General features: G+C 33.0%; 3 protein-coding genes across 7 annotated transcripts; 1 reads left to right on the top strand and 2 right to left on the bottom strand.

Moving 5' to 3' along the window:
• Window positions 1-4374: 4374 nt before the first annotated feature.
• LOC114192725 lies at window positions 4375-6953 on the bottom strand. Of its 2 annotated transcripts, none has more exons than XM_028082520.1 (4): window positions 6324-6953; window positions 5459-6012; window positions 5184-5376; window positions 4375-5051 (listed from the first exon to the last, which is right to left on the bottom strand). In XM_028082520.1, exons 2-4 carry the CDS (start codon window positions 5849-5851, stop codon window positions 4573-4575), a joined length of 1065 nt encoding a protein of 354 aa, XP_027938321.1. In that variant the 5' UTR covers window positions 5852-6012; window positions 6324-6953; the 3' UTR covers window positions 4375-4572. The 2 variants fall into 2 exon arrangements, with proteins under 2 accessions (XP_027938321.1, XP_027938322.1); XM_028082521.1 differs by having other exon boundaries at window positions 6361-6511.
• Window positions 6954-15145: 8192 nt separating this feature from the next.
• Window positions 15146-18935, bottom strand: LOC114191077. Of its 4 annotated transcripts, none has more exons than XM_028080241.1 (5): window positions 18736-18935; window positions 17775-18032; window positions 16700-17500; window positions 16374-16631; window positions 15146-16286 (listed from the first exon to the last, which is right to left on the bottom strand). In XM_028080241.1, exons 3-5 carry the CDS (start codon window positions 17491-17493, stop codon window positions 15425-15427), a joined length of 1914 nt encoding a protein of 637 aa, XP_027936042.1. In that variant the 5' UTR covers window positions 17494-17500; window positions 17775-18032; window positions 18736-18935; the 3' UTR covers window positions 15146-15424. The 4 variants fall into 4 exon arrangements, with proteins under 4 accessions (XP_027936042.1, XP_027936040.1, XP_027936041.1 ...); XM_028080239.1 differs by having other exon boundaries at window positions 17775-18041; XM_028080240.1 differs by having other exon boundaries at window positions 17775-18089.
• Window positions 18936-18963: 28 nt separating this feature from the next.
• LOC114191079 (histone H2A variant 1) lies at window positions 18964-20617 on the top strand. The gene is made up of 3 exons (XM_028080243.1): window positions 18964-19244; window positions 19339-19461; window positions 20041-20617. The coding sequence occupies exons 2-3, from the start codon at window positions 19348-19350 to the stop codon at window positions 20335-20337; spliced, it is 411 nt and encodes a 136-aa protein (XP_027936044.1). The 5' UTR covers window positions 18964-19244; window positions 19339-19347; the 3' UTR covers window positions 20338-20617.
• The last annotated feature ends 324 nt before the right edge of the window (window positions 20618-20941 follow it).

Genomic DNA, 20941 nt, shown 5'->3' on the forward strand with positions numbered 1-20941 from the left:
TTTAATAGCATAACTCCTAAATAGAATATTCCATACATGATAATCATCAATCACCGAGTAAAACATGTAATTACAATATTGTCATCATCCAAAATGATATATTGAAATATAGTTCATTGCATAACTAAACTAAGAAAAACTAAGGTTTTCCAAATGATATATGTACACCAGAGTTCTAAAACTCTATCTAGACAACTGCATTTTCTTTCTCTTTGTCCAACTACAACTTCTTTATCTGCTCACACCAATCAGGTGCTAATTGCAAAAGAAAACAAGACAAGATAAACCAAACACATAGAAAATGGTAAGCTAATGTACAAAAAGGTTTAATCATAAAAAAGTACAATTACTTAAATCAAACATAATCAATCATTATATTTCATACCATGACCTAAAATATGACCAAATTATCCGGACACATACATTGATTGAACCCTAGTAAGTTGTGCACTTGTGGTGTCACCCAATGCTTTACAAAGCCATAGACAAACTCTACCACACACAATGTTAGTTCGTTAATATCTTTGACCGAGGTAAAGGCCTTAGACTAGGACTTCCTGCTCCTCTCACCACATGCCTCATTCTTCTCTACTTGAGAATTGAATTGTTATTAGAGAATCATGATAACTTCCTACTGAATCCCTACATCAATACATACACTACTACAATCACTGTTAATGCTCCTTGAATTAGTTTCAACAAATCTCACTTCCATCTCATATACCAATCATTTCCTTGGTAATCATTCACATAAATCACAAAACCTCCATAATTGATCATATAACAACTACTCAAGCTCTTATTCACAGTCAACGAAACCATCCTCTTGCTAAGCGAAAAGTGCACAAATGTCCACTCATCCAACAACCAGATGACTCGCCCAACAAGTGTATCATTGGGACTTCAAGGAGGAAAATCCTTCTAAATTCGCTCAACGAGGGTGTTTTCGACCAACAAATACAAAGTCGGTAAATTCTATGACTTTGGATTTGTTGAACGAGTAGTTGATATAATAAACATTAATCAAATTTAGTTTATTTATTTTCATAATTTTTTTTTCATTTTAAGTTAATGTTAATCTATTTTTTTATAATTTCATTGTATATAATTTTCGTATAGTATTATATAATTAATAAGTAGTTATTTTAATCTATAATGTTGATTATTTTATAAATTTATCTACATAAAAATTAAAAATAGTTTAACAAATACTAAAAATAATATAATAATTAATTCTCTTTATAAAATATAAATTAGATAATAATAGGTAAAAAAGTTTAAAATAACATTAAATATTTTCAAATGTAAGTGATAATAATAAAACAATTAAATAAGCTAGAAACTAACTAATTAAATTTGCAACTCATAAGATAGAAGCTTTTACAATAAATTATTTAAGATAATTATCAAATATTTTTTATAGTCAAACTAAGTTATAAATTAATAGCTAAATTATTCATTTACCAAACACAGTTTGTGTCTTACAGACATTTATATAAAAATCAAAATAAATTTTCATTACATTTTAAGTTACTAACTAATTTTTTAATATTTTAGAAACATATTCACAAGCTTGCAAACTTTAATAAATATAAATAATAAAAGAATATTTAGTTATATATCTTTTGTATAATAAAAATAGTAAGTACTTATTGAATTTAAATTTAAATATAATACTCAGCCAACTAAACCAGAGAATCTTAAACTATTCAAATTAACCTTATAGTATCTATAATTATTAAAGTACACCATAAATATAACTATTTCAAAAATAGACAAATACAATAATATAGACTAGATTTGGATTTTTTAAAATCTGAATCAATTTATTTCCACTGCTACTTATTAGCCATAATATGATTTTTGTGAAATTTAAAAATAAAATTGTATTATGAGAGTCATCTCTATAAGTTACCAAATACAATGAAATTTTATTAATTTAGTTGTCATTTTTAAATTAAGAAATCATCTTACAGTTATGTTTTATAATGAATTTCACCTCCATGTGGAACAACCCATATAATCTAAATAAATAACAAAAATGACAAACTACCAAACATTTTCCATGACAATAGTTGGATTTACTTTCAATATTTATGTATATAGAAGAGTGTTGAAATAATTTATTGTTATTTTGTTATATTTAAAATTTTAGCTTTTTATATATTAAATGAGTAAAGATATATATATCTATATATATATATATATATATATATATATATATATATATATAAATACATGGTTTTTGAAATTATAATTGAAGACACCAATTTCTATTTACAAAAATTATGAACTGATATGAATATATTTAGTTATAGGGCGATTATTTCTATTGTCTAACATTTGAAAGCCACATTAATAATAAAAAAAAATAGAGCTAAATGTTTTAAATAGAGTAGGTGGGATGTTTCTTTCATAAAGTAATTAATGATTCTTAAAAAGGGGTCAGTGACCTTCAACAAACTCTATAATTGTACACCACTACATTACAAAATTATCCAAAAATAATGTTTATTTATTTATTTTAAATTTTCTAATTTGATCTCTTTGTTTTAATCACACCACTCCATTATTTTCTTTATTTTCTTTCTTTTTCTTTCTCTAACTTGAGACACATGTATTCGTTAGAGCATACCAATATCAATTTTCATTGATAGGTCATAGGAAATTTTGTTGAAAATAAAAGAAAAAAATAGAAACTCCAAAAATGTGATATAAAAATGATGAAAGAAACAGATAGAGATGGATAATGTGAAGTGCCAACCAAATACATATAAAGTGTGAATTGTCAATTTTATAGTAATATATTACTTTTGTGTCAGAATATCACAACTATTAATTGTTTTGAAGAAAAAGAAAATTGAATATGCAGAGTTTTTTTATTCTTTTTATGAGATATGAGTTTAGTATGTTTTGGATCTGGAATAAGTTGATTAATTATTACGCGGCAAAAATACAAAGCACAGAATTTGTCTGCAATGGTACAGAACTGTAGTAAAATAATATGTAATAATGAATAAATAAATGAATAAAAAGATGAGTAGGATTCTGGAACAATATGTGGATTCTTTGGATATGGTATGAGGGCACAAAACGACAAAATAATATTTAAAAGTAAAAAGAAAAGAAAAAGAAAAGTTTGGCTAAAAGAATAAGTAAGTTGCAGTGGGAAATGGGAACTGCAGTCTTCTCAGACTAAAATCATTTACTATGCAACAAACAAGAAGTATGATTACAATTCGAGCTATAAAATAGAGAAAAATATTTATTAATATTTCAGTGTAACTTCATACATAAAAATAAAAAATAAAAGTACAAAAATAATTAAAGTCAGTAATGATACTTGATACCGTATAAATTCTTATATTATAATAACATTTAAATGTAATCATAAGCCACGGTCTCGAGAGTTGTGTCTATATTTTTTGTTAAATCGATTTATAATAACATTAAACATTATATTATCACATTTTTATTGTGTTATTTAAAGAAATTATATTGATTTATAAATATTTTCTATAAGCTAATTTATTCTTTATTAAATAACAGTTTTTTTTTTTTATTTGATAACATTTCTATTTAGAAGTAACAGCATACTAAACTACCAAGATAAGCTGGATACCTTGTCGTGTCACCGTTTTAAATAATATTTTTCTCCAATGCAACAACTTTTGCAATAGGCTATTACCTACTAACATTATTTGTATAAGACTATTACCTACTTTTTAATTTTTAAAATTATATTATTGTAGAGTAATAAAAATACAAAGTGCGTTTCTATTAGCTGTTATAACGCCTATTCTGAAACAAGTGGAGGAGGTTTTAATCATGAAAAAGTGATTGTGTGCAACATTTGTTTATGTTGAAATGATTTCAAGTAGCATTTTTTCCACCAAAAAAGAAACGGTTCTATGCATGTATGCTAATTATGATGAACTTGAAGATGATTAATACTGGCATAAAATTTGACGGACAATTGATATTATTATAACATAAGCAACATTACTTTATATATGTAGTTATATAGTTTTTTATTTTTTTACTTTTTTAACTAAAGAAACCTGACAAACGGCAGCAGCAGAATATAACTAAGAAAAGCCCAACTAAGTTAAACCGAGACGTTGAAGGATTCAAACTTGCATTGCGTAAACAATGGATTTGGGAACCTAAATCATGGTAAGGTAAGGTATGATTCCATTATTTTTATCTCTTCGTAAAGGCACCTAAAACTGTACCAACAAAAACTTCTTCATCAACTAACATTTTTTCTTCTTGAAGGAAAGAAAACAAACCAGAATTCAAGCCTAAACTAACAGAATCAAACAACTTGCCACCAAACTCAGAAATTAAATAATGGAGAATCAGTACGAAACATGGACGAGAGAAAGTTCAGCTTAATGTATCACTGCTAACTTTATTTTATTCATTGATATTAGTAAAATCCATCCCTTACGTAAGAAAAAACACAGAAGGGGATAGAAACACAGTTACAGTTATAGTCATAAAGATTTTAACCCTCACTTAGGCAAATTAAAGAGAAAAGAAAAAGCCGAAAAAAAAAAAAACAAAATTTTATGGGTTATCCTCATCAAAAACCCCTGCCAAACCAGTCACGATCTTCACACCAGAATGCGAACCTTTAGGCTTCAGCTCCGGGGGCTTCCATTCGATCACAGTGGCGTTTTCTTTGCCGGAAGTTTCTACTTCAGCCGTGAGTAATTTTTCTTTCAAAAGCTGTTGTTCTTCCTTCTTCTCGTCTTTGAAGGAAGTGGTTCGGGTGTAAGGGGAGAGCCACTTGGCTTTCACATATTCAGCTCTTCTCCATGGTGGCACGTGCATTCCCTTCTTCTTCAGACTCTGCTTTGCTGCCTCCGACACTATGGTCACGATGCTCTGCAACCGATCGCATGTGCCAACGAATATGTAAGGAAGGTTCTGCAGAATAGTCTTGTAGGACTTGGTGGATCGAGCAATCTCGAATTCTGACCTAAAGTCAATATCAATTAGAACCCTATCTTTCCCCATCCTCACATCTATGTATTCATATTCCCCTGCACCAAATCATATACATCAATCAAATTAAATCCCAAAGGATAACAAAATTTTATGATAATCTTAATTTCCGCACAATTAAACTCTGATAATCTAAATTTACCAATTCCAGAATTAGAAAAAGAAAGTACCCGCGGGATAAGAGGGAGATTTTTCCCAGCGAGATTTGCAAATTGACACATCGTATCCGAGGGCTAGCAATCCGTCAGTGACAATTTTTCTGCAGAAGGTGTCCTTACGCTTGCAGATCTTATTCTTATCAACTATCTTCGCAGTGTCCGCCAGCAAATCCCTCTCGTGCACGCTAGAGCACGCTACCAAACCCTGTCCAAAACAGAAAAAATGGCGTTTCATTATTCTGGAATGCTTTCATTTCCTAACACAACCGGCTAGAACAACAGTTTACCTTGAGAGTTTCGCACGCCTCGGTGGAAGAGTAATTCGAGTCGCCGTAACCGCCGAGCGAGTTTGATTCCTCGTCAGAGCTATCGTCGTAGTTGCTATTGAAGCAGTTACAGCGGTTGCGGTGTGACACGGAATGCTTCTCGTGACTCTCCTCTATGAAATTCTGCACCATTTTCGCCAAACAAGCCGAACTCGGCTCGAAATCACTGGAGCCGTTTTGCAGTTCCTCACCACCGGAGATCTTTTCTGGCGCTGAATTTCTCAGAACGCCGGAGAATTGACGCTCAAGGAGCCGCTTCAAGCGCGACTTCACAACCGGCTTGGCCAGCTCAAGCCGAGGCCCTTCGGAAGGGACCTGAGAATCGATTGGTTGAATTTTCATCGGAAAAGGCATCACGATCTCGCTCTCTCTCTCTCACTTGTTCGTCTTTTCCATTTCCGATTCCTGAGCTTAATTTTCAGTCGGAGTCAGAACTGAGAACTGAGAAGACAGAACTGTGTAAAGAGTAATGAACCCTCTGCAGTTCTGCGAAACCAGCTTTCTCGATTCTCCGCCTTCGGTTTTAAAATTTGGAGACGAAGAAAGTCAGAAAAAGGAAAAAGTAAAATTAAAAAAAAAAAAAAACTAAATGTTCTGGCAAAACTGTAGACGCTGAAATCAGAACAAGTATCTTCGATTTTCTCCCCTTTCCCCCTCCTATTATTATTATTATTATTATTATTATTATTATTATATAGCGATAATCTGCCTCGGGCTTACGAGACGAAGCATGGAATAACTTGAAAACTATGCTAAGTAAAGTCGCTTTTGCTTAGGGTTTGCAATCGTATTTGTACTGCTACAGATACGGTTAGAGTTTCCATACAAGCGGTAGGACAATGTCAATTGGATCCCAAGATTACCAGCGACCGCCGGAGCCTCCGCATTTGTACGGCGGTTGAATTTTCCGACTAGTGTGTCGCCGGCGAGGAGGTTAGGTTTGGGGAAAGTATGTGTGTGGTTGCGTGAAGTTATAGGTTTCGTGCAGGAGACGGCGAGAGGAGAGGATAAAGAAGGGAGGAGAAAGCAGAAGAGTATTTAAAGGGAAGTTAGACAAAACTGCGATGAGCTGGGAGGGAAATGCCACGTGGAATCCTACGTGGCAAAATGCGATAACTGTTATGGCGGAGTGCGGTGCGTGTCGAGGTCTGAACCGGGTTCGACGGCGGCATCGCCATGGTGCAAATTCAAAACCCTTTTCATTTATGATATCACTTAATACTCTTCTCATTTACATTCAATGATCTTGAACAGTGTTTGGTACGTGCAACATAAATATGTTTAGCCTCAGTTTTTCTTTCAAGATCAACAAGATAGCGCTACCAATCTCAACCTAAAATAATTTCTAGCTTAATTAGGTCTTAAATATATTTTAGAAAGAAAGTAAAAGAATTATCTAGATCTGTGTAGCATAAATAATAACTTTAAAGCTAGGACTGTTAATGAACATATTCATGAAAAAGTTGAAAGGAGTCACCAGAAAAGAGAAGAATGTGGTTTCGAAATGAATGTGTAAATGTAAAAAGGAAAAAAATGACTAAACTCCAAAAGTTTAGAGGGCTATTTTGGAAGAGTGCGGTTACGTTTTTTTAGGGAAAAAAAAAAAATTAGAGGCAAGAAAGTGGTCCTTGTTTGAACACGACGTTGACATGTCCTTCTAAATGACGCCACGAATCACATTCTAGTTTTGAGCCGTTGGATTGTTTGTTGCGAAGGAAAATCACGCAAGTCGTCATTATATGTGAAGCACGCATAATTAATTAGCGAAAAAGCTTAATCAAATTATTTACAACGGTTGTTCTTTCTCTCTCTATGAAACACGGGTAAGTGTCTTTTATTATAACAGAAGGAAAGGGGAAATTTCCAGACAATGATTATCGTAAAATAGAAAAGTAGAGGGAAATCGTTGGGGACAATGACAAAATGAATGATAAGGATGGTATGAGCTTTATTTAATTTGTTGACAAATTAAAATGTATAATAGTTGAGACAACTAATAATTTAGATACACTTTTTTTAGCTTGTAATTTAAAAAATAAAAATGGTGGTATTTATAATTAATTAATGAAAGATAAAAGTTTTGTTTTTTTATGATGAGGTTATCGGGTAGAGGAGAAGGTAATAAATGGTGGTCCATGAATGAAGAAAAAGGAAAGATGATGATGGTCCATGCGATGGTGTGGACCTCATACTGATGGTGATCATGTCGGGAAGGAACCCAACTGCTACCTGCTAACATGGTTATGGTGTGGCCCATGAATATACTTCCCTATGCCCTAGTTTATCTGATGCTTGATGGGACATCGTGCCATGCCCCATCTCTTGCGTCATCTATATTGTTATATTTTACTTACCACTTTTCTTTTATTTTCTAAAATTAATCATTTAACTCAGAAAAGAGTGTGTTAAGAAAATGTATTAAAACTTGTGATTTTCTTTATTAATTTTAGTGTGTAAAAATAAGTTCAAAAAATGATGGTTTAATTTAATCTATATTTATGATCTCATGTAATTAAGACATGAAATTTAGGTTTTAATAGAAAAGATTAATTATTTATATGAGCTTAAATGATTTGTTTGGGGCTGTAATAGAGAAATTGAGTATAAAGTGAGTGTGAGAATAGTATAGGAGAAGGTAACAAGAAAGGCTCCTTCCTCCGCTTTTCTATTCCGTGTGGAATGAATTAAAAGTCTATCTTTAGGAGAAGGCAATGAACAATAAGGAGTCTGGTGTTAGATTATTATTATCTTCTTCCTAAAAAAATTATTTTCTTCTACTAGATCGTATATGTATGATTTGTTTGCGAAAAACAGTTAATATTGGTGTAATTTTGACTTTATATTTATATTGTAAGATCTAAAAGATGGTTACAAATCAAAGTGATTTGTTATATGTGACGTTTACATATATTATTATTAAGATGAAATATTTATAAATATAAAAATTGATTATACAAGTTTCATTTTAAAAGAACAAAAATCTCTTTAACATTATTGTTTTCTGATTTTTTTTTTAAATTTTTAATGATTTATTTTATCTGGTTAAATTTCTATCTAATTAAAATCTTAATCAAAGTAAGTTCATCCTTATTTCTTTTCTTGAGTTAGTTTTTAGAAACTTTGTATGCATATGAAATATTGTTTATATGTGATTCAATTTGTCTCAAGATGAATTTTTATTTATCTAAAACCGTTAAAGTATGTTCATATTAATGATATGCATTTTTTGAGTACATGTATGGTAACTTTTGAAACTCTTAGTTGAATTGTATGTAAGTCATATGCATGTGATTTAATGTGATTATGGTTTGACTTGAGTGTGATAGGTTGAGTATCTTTGATATTCTAATTTTGGTCAATTTGGTTGAGTTTGATGTTATTTGAACTAGATATATCCATTTTGGTACAAGAAATTAAGAAAAAAAAGTCAAATTGAACCAATTTGAATAATTGATTTGTCTAAATTATGCACATTCATTGGATGAGTCATCCTCTTGTTGAGAAAAAAAATAAAAAATTTTAAAATCCAAAGAATTAAAAAAGTATTACTCGTTGGACGAGCCTTTAAATAAGACTCCAAGTATTTTTGGTTGAGCGAGCTAATTTCTCGTTGAACAAAATTAATTCTATGAAAAGATCGAGATCTTAGACAACACTAGTTTTTAGGTAAGTATATTCTTGCTCAACAAAAATGCTTTCATAAAATTTGTCGATAGTCATTCAGTGGGAGATGAGAGAGTAGAATTTTTGCTAGGAGAGCAAAAATTCACTTGTTGTGCCGACACCTTTTATTATTGAGGGAATGAAATTTTGGCTAAACAAATTTCATTATGTGCTTAATTCAATAGACATGTCAGGTGTTGATTGAACTTAAAGAAATAAGTTTTTACATGCTAAAATTGATTTATCTTTCTCTATTTTGTAATATTTGAGTAATATATTATATTGAATATTATAATAATGCAATTGAAAAATTAATTATGATTTATTAACATTTAAATTGAGATGAAGTATGCATGATTGATGTTATATAATGAGTTTTGATTAAGATGATGTAATGTGAAATGTATAATAATTTAATTTCATATGTGATATATGGTATGATGTAAACGTAACCATTTCTAAGAGAAAAGAATATGTTGAGAGATTGTTAGTTGTGTAGTGAATGAAGATTTTAAAAAGAGATTATTTTGACTTTATTAATATTTGACTCGTCTTGAGGAAGATATTATGTGGGGAGAGTCGAAGAAGATTCTTATAACTTACTTTGTAGTGTGAAAAACAAATGTGTATGTCATAAGAAAATTTTCCTATAATATGATAATGACTTAATTTCCTAACATGTGGTTCTATATGAGTGAAGATAATATGATAAATGTAAAATCTTTAAGTCTAATTCAATGATCAAGTTTTATAAAAACAAAATCAAGTATTTGTGATGATGTGATATCAATAGTTGATAATAGTTGATGATACGAGAGATAGTTAGTTGGATTGAAACATGAAAACATTTGACTCCAAATGTTTAAAATTTGTGAAATTGATTTTAATTGATAATTGATATCAATTTAATGAATAGATAAGACGTGAAAATGTGTGAATTATATACAAATATTGATAAATGAATGATCCTTTTTGATAACTACTATCTTACCCCATTGTTTTGTTTATATTGTTTTTTCAACAATGATGATAATATATTGCAAGGGAAAAAAAATGATATTTAATGATAGGCTAAAGAGTAATATAGAGAAATTACTATTGTAATAATAATTTCTTAGAAGTGTTTTATTTTTATTTATATATATATATATATATATATATATATATATATATATATATATATATATATATATATATATATATATATATATATATATATATATATATATATATATATATATATATATATATATATATATATATATATATATATATATATATATATATATATATATATATATGAAATGCTTAATAAATGAATACCTATATAATGTAGCTAAAAAAAAGGAGATGTTACATATTCGATAATGTTTGGTGTTAAAGGTTTGACTTTTGAAGTGATAAATACTTTTGGGTGTTTTTACTTTATCTCCATCGAAATCATAGTTGCTTCGAGACTAAGAAAAGTCAAATTAAGGGAAATTAGCTTGATTAAGTTTTTCATGAAATTATTGATTTAGAGGGAATTACAAGTTTACATTGTACTTGAGTGTTAATAATATTTTGAACTACGTACACATTTATGAATTTAGTGGGATCCATGGCGTTCTTATAAAGAGAGAGAGATACGTTAAAATGATTTTATCAGTTTAAATTCAACTTCTAATAGTCATGTTTAAATAGTTATATTGGATAAGCAAATTCAACTATAAATATTTAATAAAGCTATAAAACTTAATAAATATTCTTAGAAATAACACAAATTGACATGGAATATTCGTTTTCTTGTCATTCTCAATTCGAACATTCTTATTTTACTTTTGTGATTTATTTTTAGCATGGTTGAGCTTTTCTTTATTTTTTGAAATTGAACAATTTGATATATTAATATTTTTGAATTAATTTTTGTTTGTTTTGTTAATACTCAATTTCTTTGAATTTAATTTTTATGAGCTTATTAATGTGAATACTTGTACCCCGTACGTACACACGAGGAAAGAATTGAAAGATGAAATTATATAAATTTATAACAAAATATAAATCTATGAAAGCATGATTTGGAACCACTGCATTTCGTCATTTCCATTCTCCCGAGTGCAATACATGGTAACAAGAATATGCAACTGCAACCACTCACAGATTCACAATCCAAAACTCAAGCAAAATGTTTCCATTGCCTAAGGTACAAATCAAGACAACAAATGCATACGTGGTAACCTCATTGTACTAAGAAACCCAATATGACTAACCTTCGTTTAGTGTTATTTATTTTTAGGACAAAAATGGCTTATAGTTGAAATCAACCGTGCCCTTTCATTCCTGCCTACATTAATAAAGAACAAACAAGGCCACATATAAAAAGATAACAAGGATCAATCGTGAATTCAGAGTTAGAATGCAATGAAAAAAAAATAAAATTCAAGCAAAGAAGAAAGAAATAAAAACCTTGGAGGAGAGAGTTGAGGATGACGCATATCTCACGTTAGAGTAATACTTTTCTTCAATCATAACTCTTAATGGATGTTTGTTCCCCTTCCATTTGATCAGCTACGTACACCTTCATCTTTCACCATATACTCTCCATGTCTATTTCATACAAATATTTTCATATGATGGATGAAAATATTTGCCCACTATGTTCTCCCAAACATCAGTTACTTAATCAAACCTTCCTATCCTGATCAGTGTCACATGTATGGCGATCAAGACAGTAATCTTTTCTCCATTCTAAACATCAACCTTAGGCAAAAGTTTGTACCTTCTCATTCTATCAAAAACCCAGAAAGCTGATTGCTCATCGTTTGCTTCGCTATATGAGTGAATGAATATCGAGTAATAAAAGCATCTGACTCAACTCTTTTCAACAACATATCTTGTAAAACTCTTTTTAGCTTCTTCCACACAATCACCTTTGCAAAGAGCGCCTGACAGACTACAATATGCTAGCAAATCCACCGGACATACTTGTTCAATCATTGCTACAAACATCTTGTGGGCTTTAACCCACTTATCAAAAAGCTTTAAGTTTTAGCAGATAACGAGAAACAATTCTTAACTTTGTCAAACAATTGTTCAGCTTGCTTGAGATGTTTCCTTTTGCATACAGAGTACAAGAGCTTATTTAAATCATGAACAGTTGGCAAAATTCCAAACTCATACATTCTATTAAAAGACCGAATAGCACCATCTGGTAAATTAGCCCGGCTATATGCCTTGAAAACGAGCCAGAAAATCTAACTGTTGATATCATATAATATGAACTAGAGTCTCTCACTTCTATGAGAAAATCCCAGAGTATGGCAAACTGTTTGAAACTTCCCAAGATTTCCACCAAAATGTGGAACCTCAGATCACTGATCTGAAAACCTGGAATTGATTTAGCCCAAAGAAAGAATCTCTGGGCTGATAAGCTAAGATTCTTGCTCCTCTTCAAGACCTATTCCACCAATTTAGTGGATATTTGGGGTGAAAGTGGATTGAGTTTATGTTCTAGAGCATGGTGAGGGGACCGGTGGTGACTTAGTAGATGGGATATCTCATTTACAAGTTTTGGCAATAATGGCGCTGAGACTTGTGGGGTTGGGAAAGAGTGAAAGTGGTGGTAGTTGAGCTTGTCTTGGAGAAGGGTGCAAAAGAAAGAGGGTAAGGTTTCGTACTTGGAAAAGAGTGATTGAAAAGCCATTTTCGCCAATGTGATATCAATCCAGCACCGGGCAGGATTCAACTTCGTTGAAACACCTTCATGAATGTACATGTTATATGTGCTAGTGGCCATAGCTCGCACAACTTGCATTCTTCCCTCTTTCCGACAACATCGTAAGAAAACACCAATTCATGTGCAAAACAAGAGGAAAAGTCATATTTTCTTACAAGCATGAATACATCAAACTGCAGAAAATTAACATAAAACAAATTATCATCATCAAATTCAAAACCGTTTCAGCTTACAAGGTAGCAATCTAGTACCTCTACCCGGGGCATAATCAGCTTATTGAAGGCGTCGTGATTAATAATGCGCACTGCCGTTTTTGTCAGAGCAAAGAGATCACCCAATTCACATCCCTACCTCAAAATGACACCGCACTGTGAGATTTTTTGTTAGATGTTGGTTCTTCAATTTAATATAATTGTTTTTTTTAGTTCTTCAAAACAAATTTACAGATATTAATCCTCTACACAAAAACAATCTTTTAGTCTTCAAAAAAATCTGTTGAAATTTTTCCTCCAAAAATACAATATAGGTCCATTTCGTGGAAAACAGAAGTTACAAGAAATGATGTATGAAAACAACTAAATAAGTAATAAGAAATGGAATATAATTTCTTCCAACATGCAAGAATATGAGAGGAACATAAAAAATAGAAGACATAAGGAAAATCTTACGGATAAGTTGCCCAAAGATTTTTAACTGAAAAATCTTTCGATCATTAGCCGTATAAACAAGAGAAATAGATCAACTTGATAAAGGGTATACAGAAAAATCTAAACACAGTCGACAAACAATACATATAATTAGTCAAAACAAACAAAACAAATATGTGCTGTCTACAAATCTCTTTTTGTTTTGGTTAATTTAAATTGGGTTCAGGTAACCCTTTAAATGGATAAAACTACCAATTTAAAAAGAACCTAAAACTTATTTAAGCTTAAACTATCACATATGTTTCTGTATATAATGATGCTATAGTTATCCAAGAAAGTGAGTATTTAAATTTCATTTTCATTTTCATTAGTGACGGACATTCGTTTCTATTTAAAATGTTGTTGAATAAGTTGAAGTAAATTAGTATAGAATAAGACTAAACTTGTTTAAACGATTAAGAAATGGAAGTAACAAGGATTAAATATACTAAAAATAATTACTCTGTATTAAAATAATGAACTATAATTTGAATTTTCACATCTTTAAACAACAACTTACGTAAACAGTAAGTATGAAAAACTAAGAAAAACAGTTAAAATCAACGAATATCTTTCACTAAATACAATTAAAGTGAACATTTCCACTCATATTATTTTGAATTCCTTTAAAAAAATGTGTCAAACATATATTTATAGAAGCTCTACAAAGTGATGATATTTACCATACACGGCCTAAAACCATTGTATTGGTGTTTAATATAATAAAAAACCATTAGATATAATAATTTTGGCTTAATTAGACTTTTCGTTCTCTACTTTATATGCGAGGTTCATTTTGGTCCTCTTTTTTTTTCGGGGTTCAATTTAGTCCCCCAATTTGTTAAAACAGTTTAAAATGGCCCCTTCCGTTAGTTTTACTTAAACGGCGTCAGAATAGTGCCATTGTGTCTGTTTGGAACAGGGACGTGGCAAGTTCTGAGAACCTTGTCATCAATGTGGTGTAATGAGGTGGCAAAGAAGGTTATTTATGGAGATAGAAGTGTTCATTTGCCCTAATTTAGTTGTCTTCTTCGTCGTGCTGAAGTTCAGCTTCATTTGGCAAGCATCTGCCCTAATTGCGAGTGATGTCTAGGGGCCATTCTTCTTCATCTTGCTCCTGTAACTCGTGGGGTACGCAAAATCCAAGGTTATCTAATCATGGTGGTGGTGTTTTGTCTCACGGTGGAGCGCCCATATGCAACTGTGGAGAAGTTGCCGTGTTACGAACAGCTCGAACTACTAAAAATGGTGGAAAACAATTTTGGGGTTAATGTTTGTTAATGTTTTACTAGGGATAGTGGGTTTATTAGTTGTAGTGAACATCATTGTGTTGTCACGATTGATGAAAAGTGTGTGATTAAATCTGTATTCGGTGGTGTTGAAATCTGTATTGGGTGTATCAGTTTGTGTATTGGGGGTATCAGTTAGTGTTTTTCTTTTTACTGTGTTGAAATATGTAATTGGAAAGCTCAATTGTTGTATGACTTAGTTAATTAATGAAAAATTGCTGTTAAAGAAATCTGAGTTTGGTATCCTACTTACAAGCATTACAAACATTCAATAACGACAATTCAATAACGACAATTTTTCAATCATAAGCCAATATTATAGAAACACATCATTGTACTTGCTGTTACAGCACAAAAGACATCCAATAGTGTTTTGGACTTTTGAACTTACAATGTAAAACATGTAAATTAAAAGTGGACAAAACATACTTGTCTTAGAAATCTAAAAGCTGCATAATATTCTTGACTTAGAAATGTAAAAGCTGCATAATACATCAAAGCTCCAAAACAAATCGTGCAGCATAAAAAAAAGCATAAGTAATCCTCATGGCTTCCACACACGTCGTCTCCTATGCTACAGTTTCTGCCTTCTATTGGGTATGGTTGGACGAGGAATTGGAAGGTGGCATGGGTGTGGGTGCTGTGATGACTGTGGTGGCTGCTGTGATGACTGTGGTGGCTGCTGTGATGACTCAGTAGGTTGAGTCATAGGTGTTGGTGGTGGCTGCTGTGATGACTGAGTTGGTTCAGTCATAAGTGTTGGTGGTGGCTGTTGTGATGACTGAGTTGGTTGAGTCATAAGTGTTGGTGGTGGCTGTTGTGATGACTGAGTTGGTTGAGTCATAGGTGTTGGTGGTGGTGGCTGAGTTGGTGGTGTTGGTTCAGTTGGTGGTGTTGGCTGACTTCCTACTGCTGTTGCAATTGGTGGTGCTGTTTCAGTTGATGGTGTTGGCTGAGTTGATGGTGTTGGCTGAGTTGGTGGTGCTGGTTGAGGTTGTTGGGGACAACTTTTTCGATTATGACCAACTTCTTTGCATATGCTACATTTTTTAGTCATGCCATGTTTTGTAATCTGCTTCCCATTCTTGTTCATCTCCCAAGCTTCAAGTCTTCTTTTCTTTTTGGGTCTTCCAGGTAGAATTCGTTTAGGAGGGGGCAATACATCTGGAAATTCTGTTTCAGTCCATATTTGCTGCCCATTACAAGGGTATATGATGGAATTGTAGGTCTCTTCATAGGTTGAGATTCTGAACCAATGAGGGAGAAAATCTTCTTCACTTAAGTTCAGAAACTTAATTGCAGCCACTGCATGACAACAAGGTATCCCTGTTAGACTCCACTTCCTGCAGGTGCAGTGCTTGCTGTCTATGTTCACCACAAATTTCTCCCCAGTAAATGATTTGTGCCTAACCTCAAAAATCTGATTTGCTGACCAGCTGTGTATGACAATTCAATACAGGTTTAAATCAGAAATGAGGCAATGGTGGCTAAATCAAAATGAGTGTGCAACAAATTAAATGTACCTGGGAATCCAATTCGTGGAATTTTTTGTTTCAATGTCCAATCTTGTCTTGATTCTTGGACATATTGAGTTTTTGAATGATTTTGCCTTTGATCGATTCTCAGCCCATCTTTGCATCATATAAAGACGTATTTCCTCCATCATGGACACTATTGGCTTGCTCCTTGCTTGTACAATTACGCTGTTGAATGCCTCGCTCATGTTATTGACGAGTGTGTCACACAAAGGTCTGGGGATGAACCTTGACTTTGACCAATACCTGTAGAAGTGCCACACAGAAATCATTAATGCTTCACAATTAGTTTCAGCATAGTTGAGTAAAGTTACCTAGGGGGTATTTCATCACTTTCTGCACAAACTCCAGTCTCCTTATCTACACCTACTCCATCACCTCCAGCTTCATCACCTTCTGCACCAACTCCAGTTTCCTTATCTACACCTACTCCATCATCTCCAACTTCATCACCTTCTGCACAAACTCCAGTTTCCTTATCTACACCTAGTCCATCAGCTCCAGTTTCATCACCTTCAACTACTACATCAACTCCAGTTTCCTCAAATTCAGTTTGTGGCTCCACCCTAATGTTATGGTGACTATCTGCGTCATCTTCCAATTCATATTCCATATCCTGTTGCATTTCAGCTTCATGGACAACATTATTATCCTGCACAGGATTAATGTGATCTCCATCGCCACAACCACTGTGCCCATCCACCTCAGCCTGGACCTCAACATTTGTAGTTCCTATTTCTGCAACCACCTCTTCAAGAAAGTATTCCAAAAAATTGTCCACAACCTCAGCTTCACAAATTGAGTGATTAACATACATATGAACCTGCCCATTCCTTCTAGCAATTCTAACCATTTGCATTGCACCCATGTCATCATTCAAAATTTTCAAGTTGTTCTCCAATACCTCTGAGCTACTAACATTATACCACAAATCTTTAATGTTTACATAACCCATTTCCCTAAGTATTCCCATTATTTCAAAAAAGCTCCACCTATCTGGGTCACACGCCAACGTGGACGTTAACCCATTACTATAACTCCACCTACCTTCATTCCTTTCAAAGTATCCCCCATGGTGGACCACCACCTCAAATCTATCGTCACACATCCCAAACCTATAAAAAATACATATTCCAAGTTACTCGACGCACAACCAATGCCCACATATACAATACATATTACATCCCATACCCCAAAAAAGTTAAAACGGGACCACAACCCACTAACCACAAACAAACGGGACCACCACAAAGCAACGGGACCACAAGTCACACACCATTACAAACACACACAGACAGAATAACACAAAAAATAATACCAACGCCGACAAAGACAATACTATATAAGTAAAACAGGACATTCAATCCATAAAAAAACCAGAAAACTTACCTTCGATTTCGTCCCACTACGAACACAGCGACGAACCTTTGTCGCACCGAAGGAGACCGCGAACCCTAATACATTGATTCAATGATTTTCGCTTCCTCCTCGAACCCTAATTTGTTCAATACTAATCCCCAAATTCTTCCTCGAATATATATATAACTTTCCTCTTCGCACCAGATTTTCGCCTCTTCCACGAACCCTAATTTCGCTTCTTCAATTTACCACTGACTTTAATTTCTCTTTCTGAACTGTCCACATAAGCTGATTTCCCTACGTGACACGTCATGTAAAATTGCCACAGTATCACATCAAATCACTCTGCCGTTAATTTTTTTAACGCTGTTAACACACAGGACTGAATTGAACCTCCTACACAAACTAAGAGACTAAATTGAACCCCGAAAAAAAAAGAGGACCAAAATGAACCTCGGATATAAAGTAGAGGATGAAAAGTCTAATTAAGCCAATAATTTTTAATTAAACATTGTGAATGAAAGCCTGTGAATAGATCCAACCTGTTAATTTGATTAAAAGATTCATGTTCGAATAAATGGATTAATTTCCAAACCCGTTTCCAATTCTAAAAAATCCGTGAATAAACGAACTAGTCCTTGAATCAAATAATAATATGAAAAATATTTATTAAAATTAAAATTTTATACGTATAATACTAGAAAAAAAGTATTTTTTCCTTACATGTTTGAAGCTAAAATTAATAAACTAAAATATGCATAGATTTATAACATTAGAGTTCAATATTTTCGGCTAATAGAGTCTCAAAAGAGTCCACAATCAAAGCTGACATAGATCGGTCACCAAATAAAATCAGAATTAAATAAAAATTTCAATACCAACTTTATTATAATATCAAATCAAAATGATTTAGTAACCAAAGCAGCTCAATGAATAACCCAAAAAAAGAAATTCAACGATTAGATGCGAGAAAAGGAAACGGAGGGCCAACCTCCACTTGTCACGGTGGCGGCGGAAGCCTGAACTAGTCGAGGTGGCGGCATGGCGCGAGAGGAAGGACGAGGTGCCGGGAACAGAAGATGGATGGTGAACAATAAAAAGAAAGAGCAAAAAAGAAAAAAAGAAGAGAAGCGCGAATCAACGCAAGTTTCTTTTAGGGTTAGGTTTAGGTAAGTTTTACCCGAACTCGTGGTTAAATCCGAGAACCCACGGATTAAACCCGTTAACCCGTGGAATTAATTTTACTACGGTCTTACACACGTTTTAAAATTGGATCCTGTGGATATGACAAATGGGCTTAATTTTTACCTATTGTTTTAACATGATTTTAAAACATAACATCCGCGGGCCAAACGGATATGCCGAGGACCCGAGCCCGTTTACCCACCCATAAAGAATACGACCCCACTCTGCAGAGTTGGATCTATTCCTCAGATTGTGTTTTCTCCTCCTTCACCTTCGCCTTCACCTTCAACTCTCTCTCTTCTCTCTCACCCACAGGTATCTCTCTCTGTGCTACGAATATTCTCGTCACATGCATTCTTTGTTTTCTTTCTTCTGCTTGTTTCTTCCATTTTAACTTTGAGATGTGTAGGTAAAAACAATGGCGGGAAAAGGAGGGAAGGGGCTTCTTGCAGCGAAAACCACGGCAGCCAACAAGGACAAAGACAAAGACAAGAAGCGACCTATTTCTCGCTCATCTCGTGCAGGAATCCAGGTTTTCCCCCCTTTTCCTTGTTCTCTTTGTTATTTAAAGTCTTTTACTTTCTCTATTTTCAATTTTGAAACCTTCGTCACTCTGTTTCTTCCCTCTTTGTTTACTTTTGTTTTTTGCGTTAAAGAACACTGGGTAGGGTTGATAGATGTGAAATTTTCCGATTCACCCACATGCAGTTTAACTATTAAGTATGACCATGCTTATGGAAGATTTTATACAAAAGGTTTACGCACCATATATGTATATACATTCAAAATATATGTACTTTTGTTTATGTCAGACCATGGATTTGTTGCTTTAGTTGCTAGGTATTTGTCCTTTGTATGACTGTATAGGTTTTGTTTTTGAGTGAATAATCTATCCGTTCATGTTCACTCGTTCATACACATACATAAAGTGTCAGGGTTAGATTTATCTGAAGTGTTGTTAAAGTTTTAAAGTTTGTACATTAACAGATCTAAAAATCATACTTATTATGACATTTGATTAGTTGAAAATGCAATTTTTTCATACTAAGCGTGTGTACCCATATGTGTTTTTATATATTTTTGTAACTCTTTTATGTGTTTGGAAATATAGTTTCCTGTGGGTCGTATCCATAGACAGCTGAAACAAAGGGTCCAGGCCAATGGACGTGTTGGGGCAACTGCTGCAGTATACTTGGCCTCAATTCTTGAGTATCTGACTGCTGAGGTTCTTGAACTGGCTGGGAATGCAAGTAAGGATCTTAAGGTGAAGAGGATAACACCAAGGCATTTGCAACTGGCTATCAGGGGAGATGAGGAGCTGGATACCCTTATCAAAGGGACCATTGCTGGTGGTGGTGTCATTCCTCACATTCACAAGTCCTTGATCAACAAAACCGTAAAGGATTAAGCCTTGTGCCTCCTCCTTTGCATGTTACCCTGTACTGAAACTAGGATGTGTTTATTGTGAATTCATCACATTAGGCTAGTATTATTTCTTCAATAGTTTTAGAACTGAGGTGGTAGTGTGTAAATGGTTTGCTAGACAATGCTTTCTTTAACTGTTTTAGCTTGTTTGTGTTAGTGCTTTAACCATTTGCTGGACAACTTGCTTTTAGATACAATCTGTGATTTGTTGTCTCTGTTGGCCGATTCACCCCTTTAGTTGTGTTTTGAAACTTGTTCTAGGATGGAAGAAGTGTTTAAGGCTACGAAAGTTTTAATTCTGTTTTTTCTGAAATCATCTTCAAAATACGAAATCAAACTTGCTATTAGTGCATTAGACAAAACCAGGCAGCTACTTTTATACTGTCGATGATTTGGTTTTTCTACGAAAAAGGACGTTTACACTGAAATAAAATAATATTTGTGACTGAACACTGCGTCCTGGATATTTGATTTGTCTAATAACTAGCATATACTTTAAAAAAAAGATGGATTTGTTCTAAAACATTCATGCAATTCTGTAATGGTATGGATAAGATGAGGATTGTTCTGGTGTTTAGCAGAGGAAC

This window comes from Vigna unguiculata, chromosome 7 (assembly GCF_004118075.2).
Source record: "Vigna unguiculata cultivar IT97K-499-35 chromosome 7, ASM411807v1, whole genome shotgun sequence".
Lineage (NCBI taxonomy): Eukaryota > Viridiplantae > Streptophyta > Magnoliopsida > Fabales > Fabaceae > Vigna > Vigna unguiculata.